Source organism: Brachypodium distachyon, chromosome 1, assembly GCF_000005505.3.
Source record: "Brachypodium distachyon strain Bd21 chromosome 1, Brachypodium_distachyon_v3.0, whole genome shotgun sequence".
Lineage (NCBI taxonomy): Eukaryota > Viridiplantae > Streptophyta > Magnoliopsida > Poales > Poaceae > Brachypodium > Brachypodium distachyon.
Window position 1 is genome coordinate 48,654,082 of NC_016131.3, and position 19,897 is coordinate 48,673,978.

Genomic DNA, 19,897 nt, shown 5'->3' on the forward strand with positions numbered 1-19,897 from the left:
CGCATCCCCAACAATCGTGCCCTCCTCCTGCTTGAACTGAAATATGCGCTTCTTACGATGCTTACCATTCGCCACTAAATGGAAGTACCGAGTATTATTGTCACCATTGCGAACACTATTAACTTTTGCCCGTTGAGACCATTTAGTTTCCTCATCTCTATAGAGGCCTGCTAACTGGTCATCAGCCAGTCGCTTTGCCTCCCAATCCGAACAAGAAAGCAGGCCTTGTTCAGCCAACACATCCAACTCCTCCACTAAACGAAGCAATCTATCCCGCTCAACTTTAAACTCCCCACTAAGATTCTTAGCCCATCCCCGAAGAAACTGCCTAAGGTGGCGAATCCGATTTTGCCATATCTCCATCGCATTCGCCCCTCGTGAAACCTTGCGCCACTCCTCCGCGGTAAGCTTGTAGAAACCATCTTTGGTCAGCCAAGATAGTTCAAAACTAAAACGGGCTTGATTACCCAAATGAGCCGCATCCCCAGAATCCAACAAAAGAGGACAAATATCCGAAAGAGTTCGTTGCAAAGCATGCACCGAAACCAACGGGTACTTAGTCTCCCACTCAGTACTCATGAGAACACGATCCAGCTTCTCGAAGGTAGGATTAGCCAAACTATTCGGCCAAGTAAACTGACGACCAGAAAGGTCGATCTCACGAAGATCTAAGCTCTCAATAATTGCATTGAATTGGAACTGCCAACGCTCCTGGAACGCATCATTACTCTTCTCTTCTCGACGCCTGATAATATTGAAATCTCCACCCACCAACAAGGGAAGAGAGTCCAAAGAACAAAATTGAACAAGCTCAGTAAGGAAATCAGCCTTAAACTGAGCTTGAGCCACCCCATACACCGCAATCAAAGACCACCTAAAGCCATCTTCTTTAGATTTGAGGCCAAACTTAACACAAAAGTCTCCAGCCTCAACAGAGGTAACCTCCAAAGTTGTACAATTAATACCCAACAACATCCCCCCCGACAGACCGTGCGGAGGAAGACAATGCCAAGCAAAATCTAAGCCACCACCAATATGATTAAGAAAACCGGCCGAAAAATGAGCACGCCCTGTCTCAGAAAGTGCCACAAAATCAAGATTATGTAAACGAGCCATGTCAGCCAAGAAGCCGTGTTTAGCCAAGTCTCTAAGACCTCTGCTATTCCAAAAAATTCCTTTCATTTCGAAACAATTTTTTTTTTTGATTTTGGAGGCCGACCACGTGGACGCCCCACCTTGGTCTGCCTCGACCCCACGGGAATTCCTTTAGATCGAGGTGGAGGTCGACTACACAGAGCCTCCTCCTCCCCATCCCCATCTGATAAATCCTTACATAAATGTGCAAGACAATTAGAACCGCTAGGGAATTTTTCAACTTGCTTACTACGAATAGTATTAAAAGATGCAGCCAAACGATCAATCTCAGTGTCTTTAATCAGATGAATAGAACTAGCAACTTCAGTACTATTCCTACCCAAAGAGACACCAATATTCTCCATATTAGAAATAAATTCATCATCCGAAATAGAAAGAATAGAATTATCAAAATCAACAGACATACCTGTAGACATCTCCAAGTTGCGGATCTTGGCCAGTCGCATGGCCTTGTTAATTGATGCCTCATCCGCATCCCCCTTGGCGGCCAACCACGCACTGAAACGGGAAGGCGGCGTGCGTGCACGCCGCCTGCGCGTATGCTCGCCAACCACAGCAGCTGGGGAAGAAGTGGGAGCTGCCTGCCCCACTCTCCCTTCCCCCGAGGCGGAGGAAACTCTGCAGGTGAGGACAGCCGCAAGCTGGACTCCGTGGGCGAATGAGACAGCAGCTCAGGCGCGCACGGCAGAACCGACGACGGCGAGGGCGACCGTGAGGGAGAGCCACGTGATGACGCTGGCCTCACACCCAGCCGCAAGCCCACCTCCACATCGTCCGCATGGACTAGCATCGGTGCCACCTGCACCAGCGAGGAGGGCACCTCCTGCACCGACCTGGGCAGAGCTGTATGCGCAGGCGCCGTGGGCAGCACAGCAACCTGTGAGGAAGCTACGTCCGGCAGCCTCTCTGAAGCTGCATGCGCCGGCGAGGGCACCGCCGCCGCCACCAGTACCTCCTGTACCGATCGTGCGGAGCTGCCACCTGCGCCATTGAAGCCGCAGCCGCGAACACTGGGGCCACCTGCCCCAGATCGCCAGCCACCGGCGCCTCCAACCCAGGCCAAGAAGCGAGCAAGCTAAGCTAGCTGCCACTAAATGATTTTAGTCCACTATTTAAAACTCTGGGAGAAGCTCTACAGTGACACGATATCTCCTAATTAACTATTCGAGAAGCCTCTTCCGTTCCACGCCCCCCTCCCCACCAACTCCATTTTGTCCTCGTCCCGCAAAAATCGCCCCCTCCCTCACCTACTCCCATTTATCCTCCTCCCACAGGCGTACCCCCACTCCGCACCTACTCCCCCTCCTCTCAACAGAGCACAACTCACCCCTCCTCTCTCCTCCCCATATAGTCGCGTCCGCCTTGCCTTCTTCATGCGCCGCCCGCCCGAGCACATGATTTTCGATGAAGGAGGCCAGATCCGCGCACGGGGGGCCTCCCTATGGCTCGGATTGGCCCAGATCCGCCACACCGGGAGCTCGTTATCATACGAATCTGGCGCCAGGAGCTCGTTGTTGTGTGGATCTGCCTCCGCCGCGTCGTCTTCTTCCTCGTGCCGCCGATGCACACTTTTTCTCCCGCGTGAGGACACGATTACCAGCAGAGGAGGCCAGATCCGCACGTGGAGGACTCCATACGGCCCGGATCTGCACCACCAGGAGCTCGCCGTTGTGCGGATCTGGCGCCAGGAGCTCGTCGTCGTGTGGATCTGCCTCCGCCGCGCTATCTTCTTCCTCATGCCGCCAACGCGCACTTTTTCTCCTGCGAGAGACATTATTACCTGCAGAGAAGGCCCGATCCGCACGCGGGGGACTCCCTATGGCTCGGATCGGCCTGGATCCGCATCACCAGGAGCAAGCCGTCGTGCGGATCTGGCGCTAGGAGCTTGTTGTCGTATGGATTTGCCTCCGCCGCATCGTCTTCTTCCTCGTGCTGCCGACACGCACTTTTTCTCCCGCGTGAGGACACAATTACCGGCAGAGGAGGCCAGATCTGCACGCGGGCGCCTCCATACGGCCCGGATCGGCCCGGATCCGCACCACCAGGAGCTCGCCGTCGTGCGGATCCAGCGCCAGGAGCTCGTCATTTTGTGGATCTGCCATGGGGACACGATATCCGGCAAAAAGATGCCAGATCCGCTAGCAGGGGCCTCCCTATGGCCCGGATCGGCTCGTCGTCATCATGCGGATCTGCAGCAAGGAGCTCGCCTCTGTGTGGATCCACTGCCAGAAGCTCGCATCCCCGTGGATCCGCCGCCGGGAGCTCACCGCTGTTATAGACCGGTTAGTATTTTTTTTCTTTCGAAATTCTGCAAATAGTTAAAAGTTTGAAAATGAATGCATGCATGCTAGTTGTTGATCCTGATCTCCAAGCTAGTAACGCGTGAAGTACCTAAGTAATATGGTGCATGCATATGTTAGATGTTGTCTGCGATTAGGTAAAGCAAGGCCGTTTTAGCTAGCTAGCAAGTGCAGACAACAGATGCTATTACCATGTTAAAGAAAAGCAATTAAAAAAATGAGAACTTGAGTCTTCTATCTTGTTAAAACTGATAACTGATAATTTGAAGACTTTCTGATCCAAAATCCTCCAAACAGTGACATGAAGCTCTATGCTATAGCTCCTTGCAATGACAAAATAAAGATTAATACAGTTTAAGACATAGTTTCTTGCCCATGCATTGCCACAGGCTGCTGAGCTCGTATCCCGGCAATTCTTTGCATGTTCGAAAAGAGGTATGCTAACTACTCACTATGATAAGCTCCATGTCCCTTATAACTCCTTAAAGATAATGAACAATTAGGCAATTAGCAAATGTTCTTAACAAATTACTGAAGACATTACGGACTGGAGATTAAATCCAACTTTTCTACTCAGCAAACACGATATCAGAATATGGCTCTAAATCTTACCACAAAATGCATCAGGGAGAGCCTCACTAATCTGTGGATTCGATGTTCCATGGTGTCTCCAGGGATCTCATAGGATCAGAGGCACACTGCTACTTGTTGGCTTATTACTGGATTGGCTCCAAACATATCACTGGATTGGCTTCAAATATATCAATGGATTTCAAATATACAACATGCATAGGGAAATAAATATCACTGAAATGTGACGATCTGGCCAACAATTCGACCTTTGGAACAAGGGACCTATTTGCTTCGCCTCAAATCAAACTACACCTAATCAAACATAGACACACACAAAGGATGAAGGGAATGTGAGGGTTCATCTCAAATCAGATCGGGGTGGGATGAAGAGATCAATTCCTCTGTCAGCCTCACAAGGGGATAAAACAAATCCCGGGAAGCACTTCACCCGCGCGCCTATGCATGTGATACTTGTTCCAGGCCAGGACTTGTCGGGGCGGTGGCGGCGCAGCAGAGGGGCTCGGCGGCAGGCGCACATCGGTCGACGGCGGGTGCTGGCGATGGCCGAAGAAGAAGGCCAACGGTGGGCATAGATCGGTCAGTTGCCCCACCAGCTAGCATATGCTTTATATAATAGGATCAACTTGTACAACAAGATTACACCGGTATAAAATACCGTACACGTACGTACACAGATGTATATACAAATATACAACTCTTACACTCCCCCTCAATCTAAACCGTCGTGAACAAGGTTAAGATTGGTACTAAAACAATGAAGTGTGAGCTGAGTAGCAGGCTTCGTGAACACGTCAGCCAGCTGATCGGCAGTGGAGATGAATCGAACATCAAGCGCACCCAGAGCAACCTTCTCTCGAACGAAATGGAAATCAATCTCGATATGCTTCGTGCGGGCGTGGAAAACTGGATTGGCAGACAAGTACGTGGCACCAATGTTGTCGCACCACAAGATAGGAGGTCGGGACTGATAGACACCGAGCTCCTTCAACACAGACTGTAACCAAATGGCCTTAGCGGTGCCATTGGCTAAAGCCTTGTACTCTGCCTCAGTACTAGAACGAGAGACTGTCGGCTGCTTGCGGGAACTCCATGACACAAGATTGGGACCAAGAAACATAGCAAAGGCGCCCGTGAAACCACGATCATCGGGGCAGCCAGCCCAATCCGCATTGGTAAAAATACTGAGTCCAGTGGAAGAGGAACGCCGAAAACGCAAACCAGTGGACACAGTGCCTCTGACAAACCGAAGAATGCGCTTAACCGCCTCATAGTGAGCGGTAGTCGGCTGCGACAAGTACTGACACACCTTGTTGACAGCAAACGATAAGTCAGGACGCGTCAAGGTAAGATACTGCAAACCCCCAACGAGACTCCTGTACTTGAAAGCATCCTCTGAGCCGAGTGGTTCACCGAGATCTCTTGTTAGCTTGTCAGAAGTAGACATAGGCGTGGTAACTGGCCGACATTGCTCCATGTTGGCCCGATGCAAAAGATCAAGAGCATATTTGTGCTGCGTCAACACCATACCCTCAGAAGTATAAGCAGCCTCAATACCAAGAAAATACTCCAGCCGCCCAAGGTCCTTGATGGGAAAAGAACCGAAAAGAGTGGCAACAAGCTGATCAACGGCAGACAAAGAGGAACCAGCCAAGACGATGTCATCAACATAGACAAGCATATAGACCATGACCCCTTGATGATCAAAGATGAACAGAGAGGTGTCCGCCTTGCTAGCAACAAAACTGAGCTGATGAAGCTTGTCACTTAAGCGCGCATACCAAGCACGGGGCGACTGTTTGAGACCGTAGAGGGCACGTTGCAGCTTACAAACATGCTGAGGACACCGTGAACCCTCAAAACCAGGGGGCTGCTGCATATACACTTCCTCAGTAAGAAAACCATGGAGGAAAGCATTACTCACATCAACCTGACGAAGGAACCAACCACGAGAGACAGTAAGAGAGAGCACCAGATGAACTGTGACGGGCTTAACAAGTGGACTGAAAGTATCATGACAATCAATACCATACTGCTGTGTGAAGCCGCGAGCCACAAGCCGTGCCTTGTATTTATCAACTGAACCATCAGGACGAAATTTTGTTTTGAAAATCCACTTGCTGCCAACAATGTTAGTGCCAGGAGGACGAGGAACCAATGTCCACGTCTGATTCTTCTGAAGAGCATCAAACTCAGCTTCCATAGCAGCGCGCCAAGCAGGCTCAGTCAAAGCCGTGCGATGAGAAGTTGGTTCCACTATAAAAGCACGACGATGATAGGGATCATACCGAACAGTGCCGTCCCGTAAACTTTGGGACGAAGGATACCATTGCGCTGCCGCGTGACGATGACCCGAGGCGGCACAGCCTCGGGCGATGCAGGTGGTGGAGGCGACGGCGATCCGGGTGGAGATGGGCTTGGCCCAGGCGACGGACTGGGCGATGTAGACTCGGTGCTGCCAGACGAGGACAGCGAGCCCAGTCCAGCGGAGGACGTGGGCGGCGGAGAAGCAGGCTGCCGCCCAGGCGACAGGGACTGGGCGCGAGATGGGCCATCGCGGGAGGCCGGGCCGACACCGTGCGAAGCGGAGGCGTGCGCCGAAGGCTCGACTGCATGCAGGGCAGGTCCAGGTACGCGAGCTGACGCATGCAGAGGCGACACCAGAACGTAGATCGGCTCCTCCGACGGCGAAGAAGAAACCTGCACAGGAGGGCTAACAACAGAACCAGGTGCATTAGCGGGTAACAAGGTAATGTCATAACTACGCGTGTCGGTACTCTGAGTAACTGGTTCAGTGGACGGAAACGAGACAGGAAGCAGTTTAGAGATATCAACGACGACACCCGGAGTGGCGAAAGGAAACACCTTCTCATCGAAGACAATGTCTCGAGAGATGTAAATACGACCAGTGGAACGATCAAGGCACTTGTAGCCTTTGTGCATGGGGCTATACCCAAGGAAAACACACATCCTAGAACGAAACTCAAGCTTACGTGAGTTATACTTACACAAACTAGGCCATCACGCACAACCAAACGTGCGAAGGAACGAGTACTCAGGGGGGGTGTTGAGAAGCCGAAAAACTGGTGTGGCATTGTTAATGATAGGGGTGGGCCTCCTATTAATAAGATAGCAAGCAGTGAGAAAAGCTTCATCCCAAAAACGAAGTGGCAGCGAAGAATGCGCTAAGAGAGCTAAGCCGGTCTCGACAAGATGACGATGCTTGCGTTCGGCGATACCATTTTGTTGAGACGTATGAGGACAAGACACACGGTGGGCAATCCCCGTGCGCTCAGAATAAGCATGGAGGCGATGATACTCACCACCCCATTCAGACTGAACTGCACGAATTTTGGCATTCAAAAGACGCTCAACATGGTTTTGAAAAGTGTAGAAGATGCTCTCAACATCAGATTTATGTTTAATCAAATAAATCCAGGAATAGCGACTGTAATCATCAATGAAACTGACATAATACTTAAAACCCCCAGAAGAAGGTAGAGCAGGACCCCAAACATCAGTGCGAACAAGCTCAAGAGGAGACTGAGAAACACGAGTTGAATAATTATAAGGTAATTGGTGACTCTTGGCACACTGACATGCATCACACACGGAAGACTCAATGTTTGAGGAACATGACAGATTATTGGAACTAACAATAGTTTGAACTACTTTATTTGAAGGATGACCAAGACGCTGATGCCAATGCTCAGACGACAGCCGAACGCCGGAAGACGCATGATGCCCAGATGCTACGGCACGACTGAACGGTAGGGGGTAGAGACCTCCACGACTCCTACCGCGAAGAAGAATTCTCTTCGTGACCTTGTCCTTTACAAGGAAAAAATATTTATGAAACTCGATGAAGATATGATTGTCAGAAACAAGGCGATATACAGAAAGCAAATTTTTGCTAAGGCCAGGAACGAGTAGGATATTTTTAAGTTCAATAGGAGACAATGAACCAGGTAAACGAGAGTGACCAACATGCGTAATAGACAAACCTGCACCGTTGGCGACTTGCACTTGGTCCTTGCCGGTGTAGCGCTCCTGGACGTTCATCCGTCCCATGTCGTTGGTGAGATGGTCGGTGGCGCCGGAGTCGAAAAACCAGGGCTGCCCTTCCTGGTAGGCGGCGGAGTGGCCGGAGCAAGTGTCCTCAGACTGGAAGGATTGGTTGAAGCGGTTCTTGCACTAGAGGGCCTCATGTCCCCAGTACTTGCAGATTTGACAGCGCGGCCGCTGGCGGCCGTTACGACCGCCGCCGCCGCCACCACCGCCCCCCTGGTTGGGGCGATTGCCGCGGGGGCCCTGATGCTGCTGTTGGCCTCCGGCTCCGGAGTTCTGGCCGCCGCCTGGCTGGCCAGAAGGGCGACCGCCAAAGCGGCCGCTGTTGGTGTCAGCAAAGGGGTGCCCCCCGCCACAAGCATCGCCCTGCCGCGCCACGGCATTGGCGAAAGTGGAGAACTCGGGGGCTTGAGCGTTCTGCTCCTTTAACGACTCGCATGAGAGGAGCATCGAGTAGAAGGCCGACAGACTGAGACTGTCGGCACCGGCAACACCAAGCACTGTAAGAGAGTTCTGGAGGGGCTCGTACTGAGGCCCAAGACTGACGATGATGTAGTCAATCAGTTCATCATCAGTGATGGGAGCACCGACCATGGCCATGGCATCCGCGTACCCCTTCATCTTGTGGCAGTAGGCGGCAGCGGTGAGGTCGCGCTTCTTCAGCGTCGAAAGTTGACGACGCATCTGGCGCACCCCCGCACTGTTCTGCGCTGAGAACATGGACAGGAGGGACGCCCACACGGACGACACGGTGGTGCGGCCAACGAGGTGGCCGAGGATCTCCTCCGTCATGGAGCCGACGAGGATGCTGAGAACACACTGATCCGTGTAGAACCACAAGGCATAGTCCGGGTTGGGCTTGGAAACGGCGTCAGCCCCCGCTCCTTGGGTGACTGTGGCCGGTGGTGGTTTGCAGGAACCGTCCAGGAAGCCGTACCGCCCCTGGCCGGCGATGTTGGGGACGACTTACATCTTCCAGAGGAGGAAGTTGGTGTGGTCGAGGCGAACCGTGATGGTGTTGGTGTTGTGGCCGGTGGGGGTGGAGATGATAGTGCCGGTGGGGATGGAGGGAGCGGAGGACGAGGCCAACGCACCGGCGGTGGAGAGTTGTATCGTGGAGGACGTCATCGCGAGAGAGCGCGGCGGCACTCGAGAGAGACGAGGGCGGCGGCGCTTGGAGACGGTGGCGGCGGAATCGCGGGAGCGGGCGAAAACCCTAGGTGGGTCGGCTAGCTCTGATACCAAGTCAAAAAGATTTACTTGCGTGGTTGCCCCACCGGCTGGCATATGATTTTGTAACATCCCAAAATTTCAAACCTTTACATGAGCATTGCATTCATAAGCATCATGCCACAATTGCATATTTGAATTCAAATTTGAATCTCAAAAGGGCTTTGGAAAGATTTTTGTTTCATTTTAAACCCTACGGTTTACACCCATTTGAGCTTTGGATCTTCAAACCATTAAGGTTTAAGTATAAAAGGGGTTTATTGCGTATATAAGCTATCCCATAATTTTTGGATAATTATTTGGAGTTGAAAAAGTATTTTATTTAAATGGATATATAGCCCTAAAGGCATTTATAGGGCAAATGTATTTTTATATATTTTATTTTGAGGAAAAACTACTTCCAAAAGTTGTATCATGGTAGAACATGATTTTACAAATTTCTGGGATTTATTTGGACCAATTTGGAGTTCAAAATCAAAAGATATCAAAAGAATAAGAAAAACAGAAAAAGAAAAGGGTAAAAGAAAAAAAAAGGAGCAAACGGACCGGCCCGGCCGAATTGGGCCGAACTGGCCCAACTCCTCGCGCGCGCCCGCAGCCCAGCCCGCCCAGCGCCCGCGCCCGCACGCCCGCACCCGCTGACAGGTGGGGCCCACCTGTCAGGGGCTTCTTCCCCGGAAGGAAAGCCCCGCGCCGCCGCCGCGATTCCCGGCCGCCGTCCCCGCGCGCTCGCCGCCGCAATCTCCTCCGCCGCCCTTCCTTTTGCAGCCCCGAGCGCGTCCTTATAAGCACCGCGGCCCCCTCCTCTTTTCCCCTCTGCCCTCCCCCTCAATTACGTCGCCAAGCCGCCGGAATCCCTCGCCGGAGCCGCACCCGCGCCGTCGCCGTCTTCGCGTCACGCCGACGAGCTCCGTGAGTAAAACTCGAAGCCGTCTCTCTCTCTCTCTTCTTCTCTCTCCCTCGCGGTCAAGATGACGCGCTTATTTTTCTTTCTCGTGCACTGCAGCTCCCCGCCGACGAGCGCCCGTGCCCGCGCCGCCGTCCCCCGACCGCGCCCCCTGCCCGTCTCGTCCTAGGCGCCGACCCCGCCGTCCCTGAGCACCGCCGACCGCGCCCCCATCTCCGCCGTGCCGTGCCACCCTCGCCCGTCACTTCCCCGTCACGCCCACATCGCCGGCGCACCCCGCGCCGCCACGCCCGTGCCCGCGCCGCCATCTCCTCCGTCTCCGGTGACCGCCGCCGCCGCCCGGTAAAAACCCTAGCCCCTCGTCCGTCCGATCGTTGATCAACGGTGTAGATTAGATCCTCCTTATTCACTTAAACCGAACCGGTACCAACGAATAGTGGTATCAATTTTTATAAAATAAAAATCTAATTTTAATCCCCCGGATTAATTAAAAGACACTTTTGCAGATAGGCCCCTGTAATTTCAAATGATCATAACTTTAAATCTGTTTGGCCAAATTTAATGAACACCTTTTTGGAATCCTTAGGAAGTGTAGAATCTTTTGGCACTGTCCAAATTCAATTTTGAATATTTGAATCACATTCAAATTACAGATTAGAGTTTTATGCCATTTAAATCATAACTAATTATCTAGAAGTCCTTTTTGAATGAAACCAGTGCCCAATTTTTTTTTATTGTCCTCTGTCCAATGGGACAGATAAATAAATATTTTGAATTAAATTATTTTGCAGATGCAAATAAAACCTCATTTTAGGGTTTAAACCCTAGCTTTTGTTTTTGCTTGAAAACCCTAATTGCATGTGCTTAATTATCAATGCTTTGGATCAGTAGATCACCCAAATAAAATAAACCAAACTCATGTCACAAGTTTTGCATTGCATCATGACATACATATTATTTTGCTTGTATGGTGGGTTTATGTATGTGTATGTTTGCTTGATTGTATATTTTTCTCGGAGAGTGAACTGTGTGATTGCGACGAGTCTCTGAATACCAACTACTATCAAGGCAAGTTCACTTTGACCATCATCCCGTTATTTTATTATGCATTAGATTTTATTAGTTGCATTGTCAGGATTATTACTGTACCTATGCTAGCTATGATCTGTCTTAATAGTATAGGATACCCTTTGTCATGACTTCACCACCAATTGCCATCGTAGTAGTAAAATGCTATGCTATGCTAATATACGAGGGTGGTATTATTACAATGTGATACTATTGAATTACAATATGATTTTCCTAGTGTATGGCAAAACAAGTAATGCAATGAATCGTCCTGGGTGGGCTGCTTTGAGTTTTCGGATGTAGTGACGTTAGGTCCATTTCTATGGGGCCCGCTGAGTCGTCTCTCCGTGTGATTCGGGAGCGTCCATGGTCGTCTCCCCGTGCGATTCGGGGAGCGCCTGCGTCACAATGTGGGATGCCACCCGGGATAACCAGAGACTGGATTAGTTTCCTGTTTAGTAGTTTCCAGTATAACCACATGGTATTATGGGCTCTGCCAGGATGGATGTAAGAAATATGAACCTGGATCCGACGTGACATCGGTATGTAGCAGTGTAGGTTGGAACGCATCTCTCAGGTGATTTGGGGGAATATGTTCTGAAAATTCCTGTAATGCCGTTGCTAATCTACCCTGAGGACAGCAAGGGATTAACACGTTGATTTCTTGTGTGTAAAGTGTACCACCTCTCGAGAGTGTCAAACTAAGTACTTAGCCGTGTCCTCGGTTACGGACATTTATGAGCAACTAGATATTGGAGCTGTAAGGAAGGTCTCACTCATCCCAATTTCCTAATAAAATGAATGGTTTGAACTGGGTAGGAGCATTGATGTTTCTACTCAATATGCCTAGGTTAATAGGAGCATGGGTGTTTCTACCCCATGTCCAATAGAATTCAAAACTATTTGTTTAAAAATGATAGGATTTGAATAATGATGCTTTTATGCAAAATAGCCAAATCCCACTTAACCAAACTATGCATGTACTTGGTATGTCCTTTATAACTCTAGTGAGCTTACCAATACATTCAAATGTATTGACCACGTAGTGGCTGCAATTAATAATGCAGGTGAAACTGACGAAGAGTGAGGTTCGTCGATATTTCTTTGGGTCGTGTGCTTACATTCCAACATGCTCTCTCCTCTGGGAGTAGATGAGGCCCTTTTACTCTACCTTTCCGCTGCAGCTTCATGATACATTGTTATCATGGTTTTGAACAATATTTGTTTATGCTGGCCTAGGAGGTCATGCAAATTTGTAAGTACAATTTAAGTTCTGGATGATACGATGTAATAAAGTACTTTTGACCTTTGTATCTTGGTATTACATCTTGAACTGTGTGTGCTAGTGAGTCGATCCAAGGACTAGCACAAGTAAGCACAGAGATCGAACCCTTGGTGAAGGGGGATCGCTTCAGATTTATATAATAGGATCAACTTGTACAACAAGATTACACCGGTATAAAATACCGTACACGTAGGTACACAGACGTATATACAAATATACAACTCTAACACGGTCTTTGCATCGCTAGATTAGTTATCAAAAGTACTTAATGATACTTGTGGTTTCATGTCATATAAATCACAATTTAACATAGTAATTTGTGATCAAAGCCTTGTCTTAATGAAAGCTACTCCTCTGATCTTAAATTCTTGACTCAAATTTGTCCAAATATGAATGTATCTATTCTTAAAAAATGTCTAGGTACATGTAATATTTCGACAACAATTTAAAATCGGAAGTAGTAATATGTCAATCTTTAACGGAGTGAGTACTTCACAATGTAGGGCTGAAGCGTGTGATCCGATCCTGAATTTATCCAGGCAGGCCCGTACACTAGCAGGGGCAGGCTGGCCGATGTAATAGGGCCCCCAATTTTTAGCAGCCACCAAAAATTACTTAAGTACTAGTACTACTAATAGTTACCTTAATTAATTTCTCTGCTTAATACTCCACTGAATAGAAGAGCCAATGGCTCATGGAAACAGGCAGGAAAGGAAAAATGGCCACATGACCATGTATCGCATGCTCATAGCTTTGTATAGTCTATACGCGCACCCTACGCTTGCGAGTAGTACTACTTCGTAGTATATGGTTTGGTACTAAGTGTCGCAATAAGTAGTAGCATATCTGAAAGTCGTATAATTAAATGAAAAATTGTATTTTTGTTATCAGCAAACACAATTTTAAGGCTTCATTTTAGCCTCAAATTTCTAGGTACGGCCCTGTATCCAGGTCAAAGAGTTGAGATACGATGCACATGCCATTCTTGGTTCAAGCGCAAATAATTAAGGTGTACACATTGCTACTAGATGCTCCGGGCGATGGAAGATGAGATAGATGCCTTAATTTGACTAGCCGTATATGTGTATAAATAGCTAGCATCTCGATCCAGGTACTCCATCATATCAGAGTATCAGACCCTTCTATACCATCCATTAATTAATTTCCTTCCTTGCTCTTGGAGTACTCTGTCTCTGGTTGGATCGATGGCTGGATCCGCTCATCTGAAGGCCGCCGCCGCCGCCGTCTGCGTCTTGCTGGTGGCCCTGGCCCTGGCGGGGCAGCCGGCGGCGGCGAAAGCGGTCAGCTGCGTTGAGCGCTGCGGGCCGTGCGTCCCCTGCCCGAAAGGAATGATCTGCACCGCCGTGTGCACTGTCCCACAGGATTGCATTGATAAATGCCACCGCGAGGAGCCGGCTTGCAAGGCCCGCTGCGCCAAGCTCAGCTGCTCCGCCGAGAAGGAAGCCTGCAAGGCCGCGTGCTGACCGCCGCCGGCAGCTAGCGGCTTAATTAGCTCGACCTCAAGAAGGGAAGCCAGCAGCTTTGCTGTAGGACCCTGTACTGTGTGCGTGTACTGCGAACGCGCGCGCGCGTGTGTTTCAGTGTTTGTGTGTGTCACAGTTTCCTCAACTTTTTGGCAGTGTCAACGCTACTTTGCAAACTCTACTTTAGTTTCTCGGTCAAAATTGGTTAACTTGTGAGCAAGCCAGCGAAACCTTGACCAATATTTTGTACAACTTTACTAAAGTGAAATTGGTATGAAAACAATTCCCTGTTATTAATAAATGTTAACTATTTCATCTCATTACATTTCAATTTGCTCAATTGGTTCATCATCGTGACATTACATCAATTGCTTCATTACAACACTGCTCCCTCGGACGTCTCATATTAAGTGACTTTCTATTATATATATCTAGACGCTTTTTACACTTAGATGCATCCATATTTGAAAAAATTTGAGTCATTTAATATAAGACGGAGGGAGTACATCACATCATCCCTTTCTAAAATCAAACTCATCAAAACAATACAAGCATATAATAGTTTAGCCACATAAATCTCTTCTTTATTCAATTCTACCATTTGGCTGATTTTCTGATTCATGATCTTAAGCTCCAACACCCCATTTCCATCAACAGTGCGCTCCTCCTCTTTCCCATGCTTCATCTCCTCCTTCATCTCATACCCAGGCAACAATCCTTCTATTTAATGCTTTTCCACGTATGCATCCATCCACATGAGGAAAGTGCAGTGTGTCAACATCTACAACAAAAACACTACTTTAGGCAATCAATTTTATCCCAAACCGTGGGAACCCTTAGAACCATAGAAAACCAAATCACAACAAAATTGAGACGCAAATCCATATTTCTCGTTGTGATGTAAACAGTGGATTGATTAACTGATCCAGAATTAGGGGCTCAAACGGAAACAAGGCTAGCAGCTTTTTGCCTGCTGCGGTGCTAACTGGTACGCTAATTTTTTTTTTTTGAGGACAAAGACGGTCAATTCCCGTCATTCGATTAGATAGGTAAAAAAACTGTACGATGAGCCCTAAGCAAGGGCTCTGGGAGGAGGGGGGGGGGGGGGCTAATCTCCCGGGTCGTTGGAGCACGTTCGGACCCTGCTCGGAATGTCCTCCCAAATCAAATAGACTACATCAATTGCTGTCATAGCTCGTCCTCTGAAAATCCTACAGTTTCACTCCTTCCAAATTCCCCACCAAGCGTATATCAATCTTCCGATCGCCATTCGCTTCTCTCGCTTTGGAAGGCCACGATTGAAGGTCTCCCGGTGGTCATTGATCGACCTAGAATCCACGTCACCGTGGTTTGGTTCCAAGTGTGGATGAAGCCCAAGACCTCCTTGGTGAAACTACAGCTCCCGCAAAGGTGCAAGATGTTCTGCGGGTGAATTTTGCACAGCTGGCAAATGGGGTTGTGTTGCATCCTCGTAGCGCCAAGTTGTCCGCCGTGAGAATCTTCCCATGGGTGAACACGCTACTCCTAACTAGTTGTATTGAAAAACTCTTTCTAATGATATAACTTTTATGTGTACATATACTAATTATAATTAGAATAATCGTTTTTCAAAATGTGGCCCAAACTTTGACAAAAGCCTTATATATCAAACGGAGGGAGAGTCTCAGGACCACGAGCTAAGGTAGGCGTATGAATGCGATCAGATCGATTCTGAATTTCTGATCTCTTCAGGTCAAAGTCAAACAGTTGACATATAGTGCATATCCTTCACGCGCAAATAACGTGGTGTGGTGCATGCATGCCAGATAGCTCTCCGCGATGACTTAATTAATTTACTATACTAAAAGCTTAAACGCGGTTCTAGCTAGTTTGGCCGGGTCGTCGTTCCGGGGTGGTGAATTGGTGATTCGTTGACTGGCCTTTCTATAAAAAGCATGCATCTTTGATAGTACGGCACATCAGACCTTCTGAAGAACCACCATCCATTTCCTTAATTCCTTGCTCTTAGTTATCAGTACGTATAAATCGATCGATGGCTGGATCCGGTCATCTGAAGGTCGTCGTCGCCGCCGTCTGCGCCTTGCTGCTGGCCGTGGCCGCGGCAGGGCAGCCGGCGGCGGAAGCGATGAGCTGCATCGAACGCTGCGGGTGCGTGCCCTGCCCGGAAGGAAAGATCTGCACCGCCGTGTGCACCGTGCCAAAGGCTTGCGAGGACAGATGCCGCTGCCAGGACCGCTGCGCTTTGCTCCGCTGCTCGGCCTATTGCCAGGACGCCTGCAAGGCCAAGTGCTAGCTGAGCGCCGCCCAGGCCCAGCTCAAGCTCAAGAATAAGGAAAACCAGCTAAACTGTCCTGCCATGTCGTGTCTGGGGTGTGGTAACAGTAGTAATAATACTCCTCGGTCATGAAATAACTTACGTGGATTTATATAGATTGTTATACAAATCCGGGTCACTTATTTCAGGACCGAGGGAGCATGTAGATTCACAGTAATGTCTCAGCGAGTCGATGTATACGCTAGGGTTTGTTGAGCTATCATTTGTGTCAATGTAATGTTCTGTGTTAAGTGATGTGTGGTTTGTAACACTATCGCGTGAGCAAAAATAAGACGTGTGCTATCGATCTATATTGGGGCTATTATACTCTCCATCCGTTTCATAATTCTTGTCAAAATATTACATATATCTATCTAGACACTTTTTAGGAATAGATACATCCACTTTTGGACAAATTTGAGACGAAAATTATGAAACGGAGGAAGTATATAGAAAGTATTTTCTCTTCGAAATGTTCATGGGTTTCTCGATCAGAACAAAATCTCGAGGATAAATATCACTACCTACCAGCGTTTTGTTATCTCTCAGTCGCGCTTCCTTCTATTAAAATTTCTCCTCGTTCCCTTCAATAAAACGTCTTGGCTAGTCAACTTGGTGTTTTTTTAGTCAATTTGGTTCTGCTAGAACGTCTCACAAAACAAAAAACACAGGAACATAGCAGACTTGTATTCAAGAGCATCAATCGTTCATATTACATAAAGCAATACTACATAATTCATATTACCCACCAAAGATATAGGATAATCGGGAGCAAGTAGCTAAGTCATCTTGAACCTTAGGATCTTTGTCCAAAAGTCATCGAAGAGCAGAAATGGGAAAACAGAAACAAAAATAAACCCCAAGGCTAATCAGGCAACTAAGCACGGTCCACCACAGTTAAAGGCAAGAAGGATTTTTGTATGAGATTTTTGAGCAGGTAATTCACTCAGCAGTGTTCTCAACTTCTCATTACAGAATCCTCGGAACAAAAAAAAACTAGTTACATAATGTACTTCAGCTCCTACAGGTTCGCCAATGACCCGCGAGGTGACGAGGGCAGGATGCCTTCCTTCTTGGCCATTTCATACAGAGCTATGGCAGAGAGCGCTTTCGCATCTGCTGTTGAGCGCCAGAGCTGGTCGTACGGGACCACACGCAGCTTGATCAGCTCGCCGTGGTCCCGTAGGCCAGTTTCCTTCCCCTGGAGAGCCTTGATGGTCTCAGCGTCGACATGCCCCCTGTATAGGAACAGACCAATCTCTTCGTTGCAGCCACCCTAGTAAAGGAGACACTAGTCAAGAGATTGCTGGACGAGAAGCAAGTGAAATTTTCCAAATAAGTGCCAAAAGGGCCACCCATTTGCATAATTTGGTGCAGAGATTCACAGGCAGGAAATGGATCATGGGCAAATCCAATTCACAGCACTGTTTTGGATTGTTGTCAAATTGCTATGTAACACTGTTTGCTACATCCCCCAGCAACAAGCAAGAAACACGAACTATTACTGAGCCGCAAAGTTATTCCCTAATTGAACTCAGGCGTTGTGCTCTTCTCATTTCTTTGCAAGGGACCATCTTGTTGCTTTTTGTGTTGTGGAGAATGTGATTCTCAACAGAAACATAGGGCATGATCAGGCAGGGAGACCCAAACAACCTGGGAATATTATCACCAGGGTCTGCCAATTATACTTTAAGCCAAATTGAGTTGCACTAGTTATGTTATTCTTTTCTGGGGAAAATGTTATGCCAGATTTGTAAAGCGAAGGAAATACTGGTCAGTTACCGGAGATGGAAACATTCTGCATCCAGTAGCAGGATCGAGCAGTGCAGTAAGATCAACCATGTCCTCTAAGTTTAACTTTATACCAGTTTCTTCTTCAACCTGTGAGCAATTAAAGTATCATTAGTTCATCAAGGAAGACTGATATATACATTAACTGAATAATTAATACTTCAGGGCTGCAGCAGTATTATAATTTTTGCCTTGTTAACCAAATCAAGCAAAAACAGGGCTAGTGTGACTCTTTTTCTGTAATACCATGTAAACTTCAGCAGATACACTGTAACATATAGAGAAAGGAATATACTAACCTCTCGGACTGCGGTGCCAACAAAATCGCCTTTTTCATCATCTAGCATACCGGCTGGTAATTCCAATACAAATTTTCCAATAGGCACTCTAGCCTGAAATTTTCAAAGCAGTCAATAGAAGCCTTTGTTCTCTGATCATTCAACCAGTTGCTGGAAGTCACAGAAATATACCTGTTCAGTAAGAACAGCGTAAGTTTGCCCTTTGGACTCCAAAAGAATCAACACAGCGACTGCAGGCCCTCTTGCAAAGACAATTCCTGGAATCTAAATATTTTGTGAATCGATAAAGTGAACTAAACTCTAGTCTTGCCAATGCTATGCATCTAGCATATCCAATTTTGAAGGCAAAACAGAGTACACAGAAATATTTAGGACATATCTCCAATAAAGATTTCGTATCAATTAGCTTGAAAACCATCATGCTAATGCAATGCCACCAAACGGTGCTTTAGCCTATATATTCCACCTTAACAAACACTGGTCGAACCCAGATATTGCTTATTTTAGCCCTTCCTAGCTCCCCCATGCCTATCCTATCTCGTACTCCGTAACTCCTAAGCACTGTACTGTAACCCCTGTGCCAAAGCAATATTAATAAAGAAAAAAGCTGCCCATGACAGATTGCATCCATTTCAGTTGGAGAAACAAGAATTATTATCGATCAAGTCTGATAAGCTATTTGGTTTCAGTGCCAATGATAGGCCTTAATCAATCCCTGGCTGCCTGTGCTCTGTGGAGTGTGGACAGCAACATTGAGATCACCTTGGCTTTGGTTTCCTCGTCGACGATGTCGGCCTTGAACTTAAGAAAGCCCACGCGTTCCCCGAACATGTCAACGCCCTGCACACAAACATAGCATTTAGGCCAGGCGCCGCAAATTAGAGCCATTCCTGACGCGCCCGAGAGAGGGGGACTGGGGGAGGACCATCGCAGATTCGCAGTCGCTCGCACCTGGATGAGGATCTCCCTGAGATTCAGCTTCCCGTAGGCGAGCACGCCCTTCTCCGTCTGCAGGTTCTCCAGCCACTTCCTGAACAGCGCGGAGTCCACCGCCTTCCTGAAGTCCGCCTCGGGGAGGCCCGGCGCTGCCACGACCCGGACGGGCCCGGCGCTCCCCGCGCCGGGCACAGCGACGGTCGCGCTGAGCTGAGGCGCTGACGAGGCCATGCGCACAGCTCTCCGGCGGTGGGTCGCGACAGGCAGCGGCGCGCTGCGACGGGACCCGAGGCCAAGCAGACTCTGAGCTGCTGCACGGGTCGTCGCCGCAGCCATTTTTTCACTAGTCGAGAGACCCACGGCCACGGCCACGCAAAGCCATGTGCTCTTTGTTGACGATGGGCCATCGGATGAAGATAAATGGGCCTATAGGCCATTGGACCAAGATAAATGAGCCCATGGTCTACGT

The 19,897-nt window shown here is 48.4% G+C and overlaps 2 protein-coding genes across 2 annotated transcripts; both read right to left on the reverse strand.

Annotated features, from left to right (window-relative positions):
* Positions 1-8,240: 8,240 nt before the first annotated feature.
* On the reverse strand, positions 8,241-9,242 carry LOC104582253. Its single transcript, XM_010231656.1, has 2 exons — positions 9,085-9,242; positions 8,241-8,922 (listed from the first exon to the last, which is right to left on the reverse strand). The coding sequence occupies exons 1-2, from the start codon at positions 9,240-9,242 to the stop codon at positions 8,241-8,243; spliced, it is 840 nt and encodes a 279-aa protein (XP_010229958.1).
* A 7,849-nt stretch (positions 9,243-17,091) lies between these two features.
* LOC100823727 (nudix hydrolase 14, chloroplastic) lies at positions 17,092-19,797 on the reverse strand. Its single transcript, XM_003561076.4, has 6 exons — positions 19,444-19,797; positions 19,255-19,332; positions 18,664-18,756; positions 18,493-18,585; positions 18,185-18,283; positions 17,092-17,678 (listed from the first exon to the last, which is right to left on the reverse strand). The coding sequence occupies exons 1-6, from the start codon at positions 19,762-19,764 to the stop codon at positions 17,424-17,426; spliced, it is 939 nt and encodes a 312-aa protein (XP_003561124.1). The 5' UTR covers positions 19,765-19,797; the 3' UTR covers positions 17,092-17,423.
* Positions 19,798-19,897: the final 100 nt, after the last annotated feature.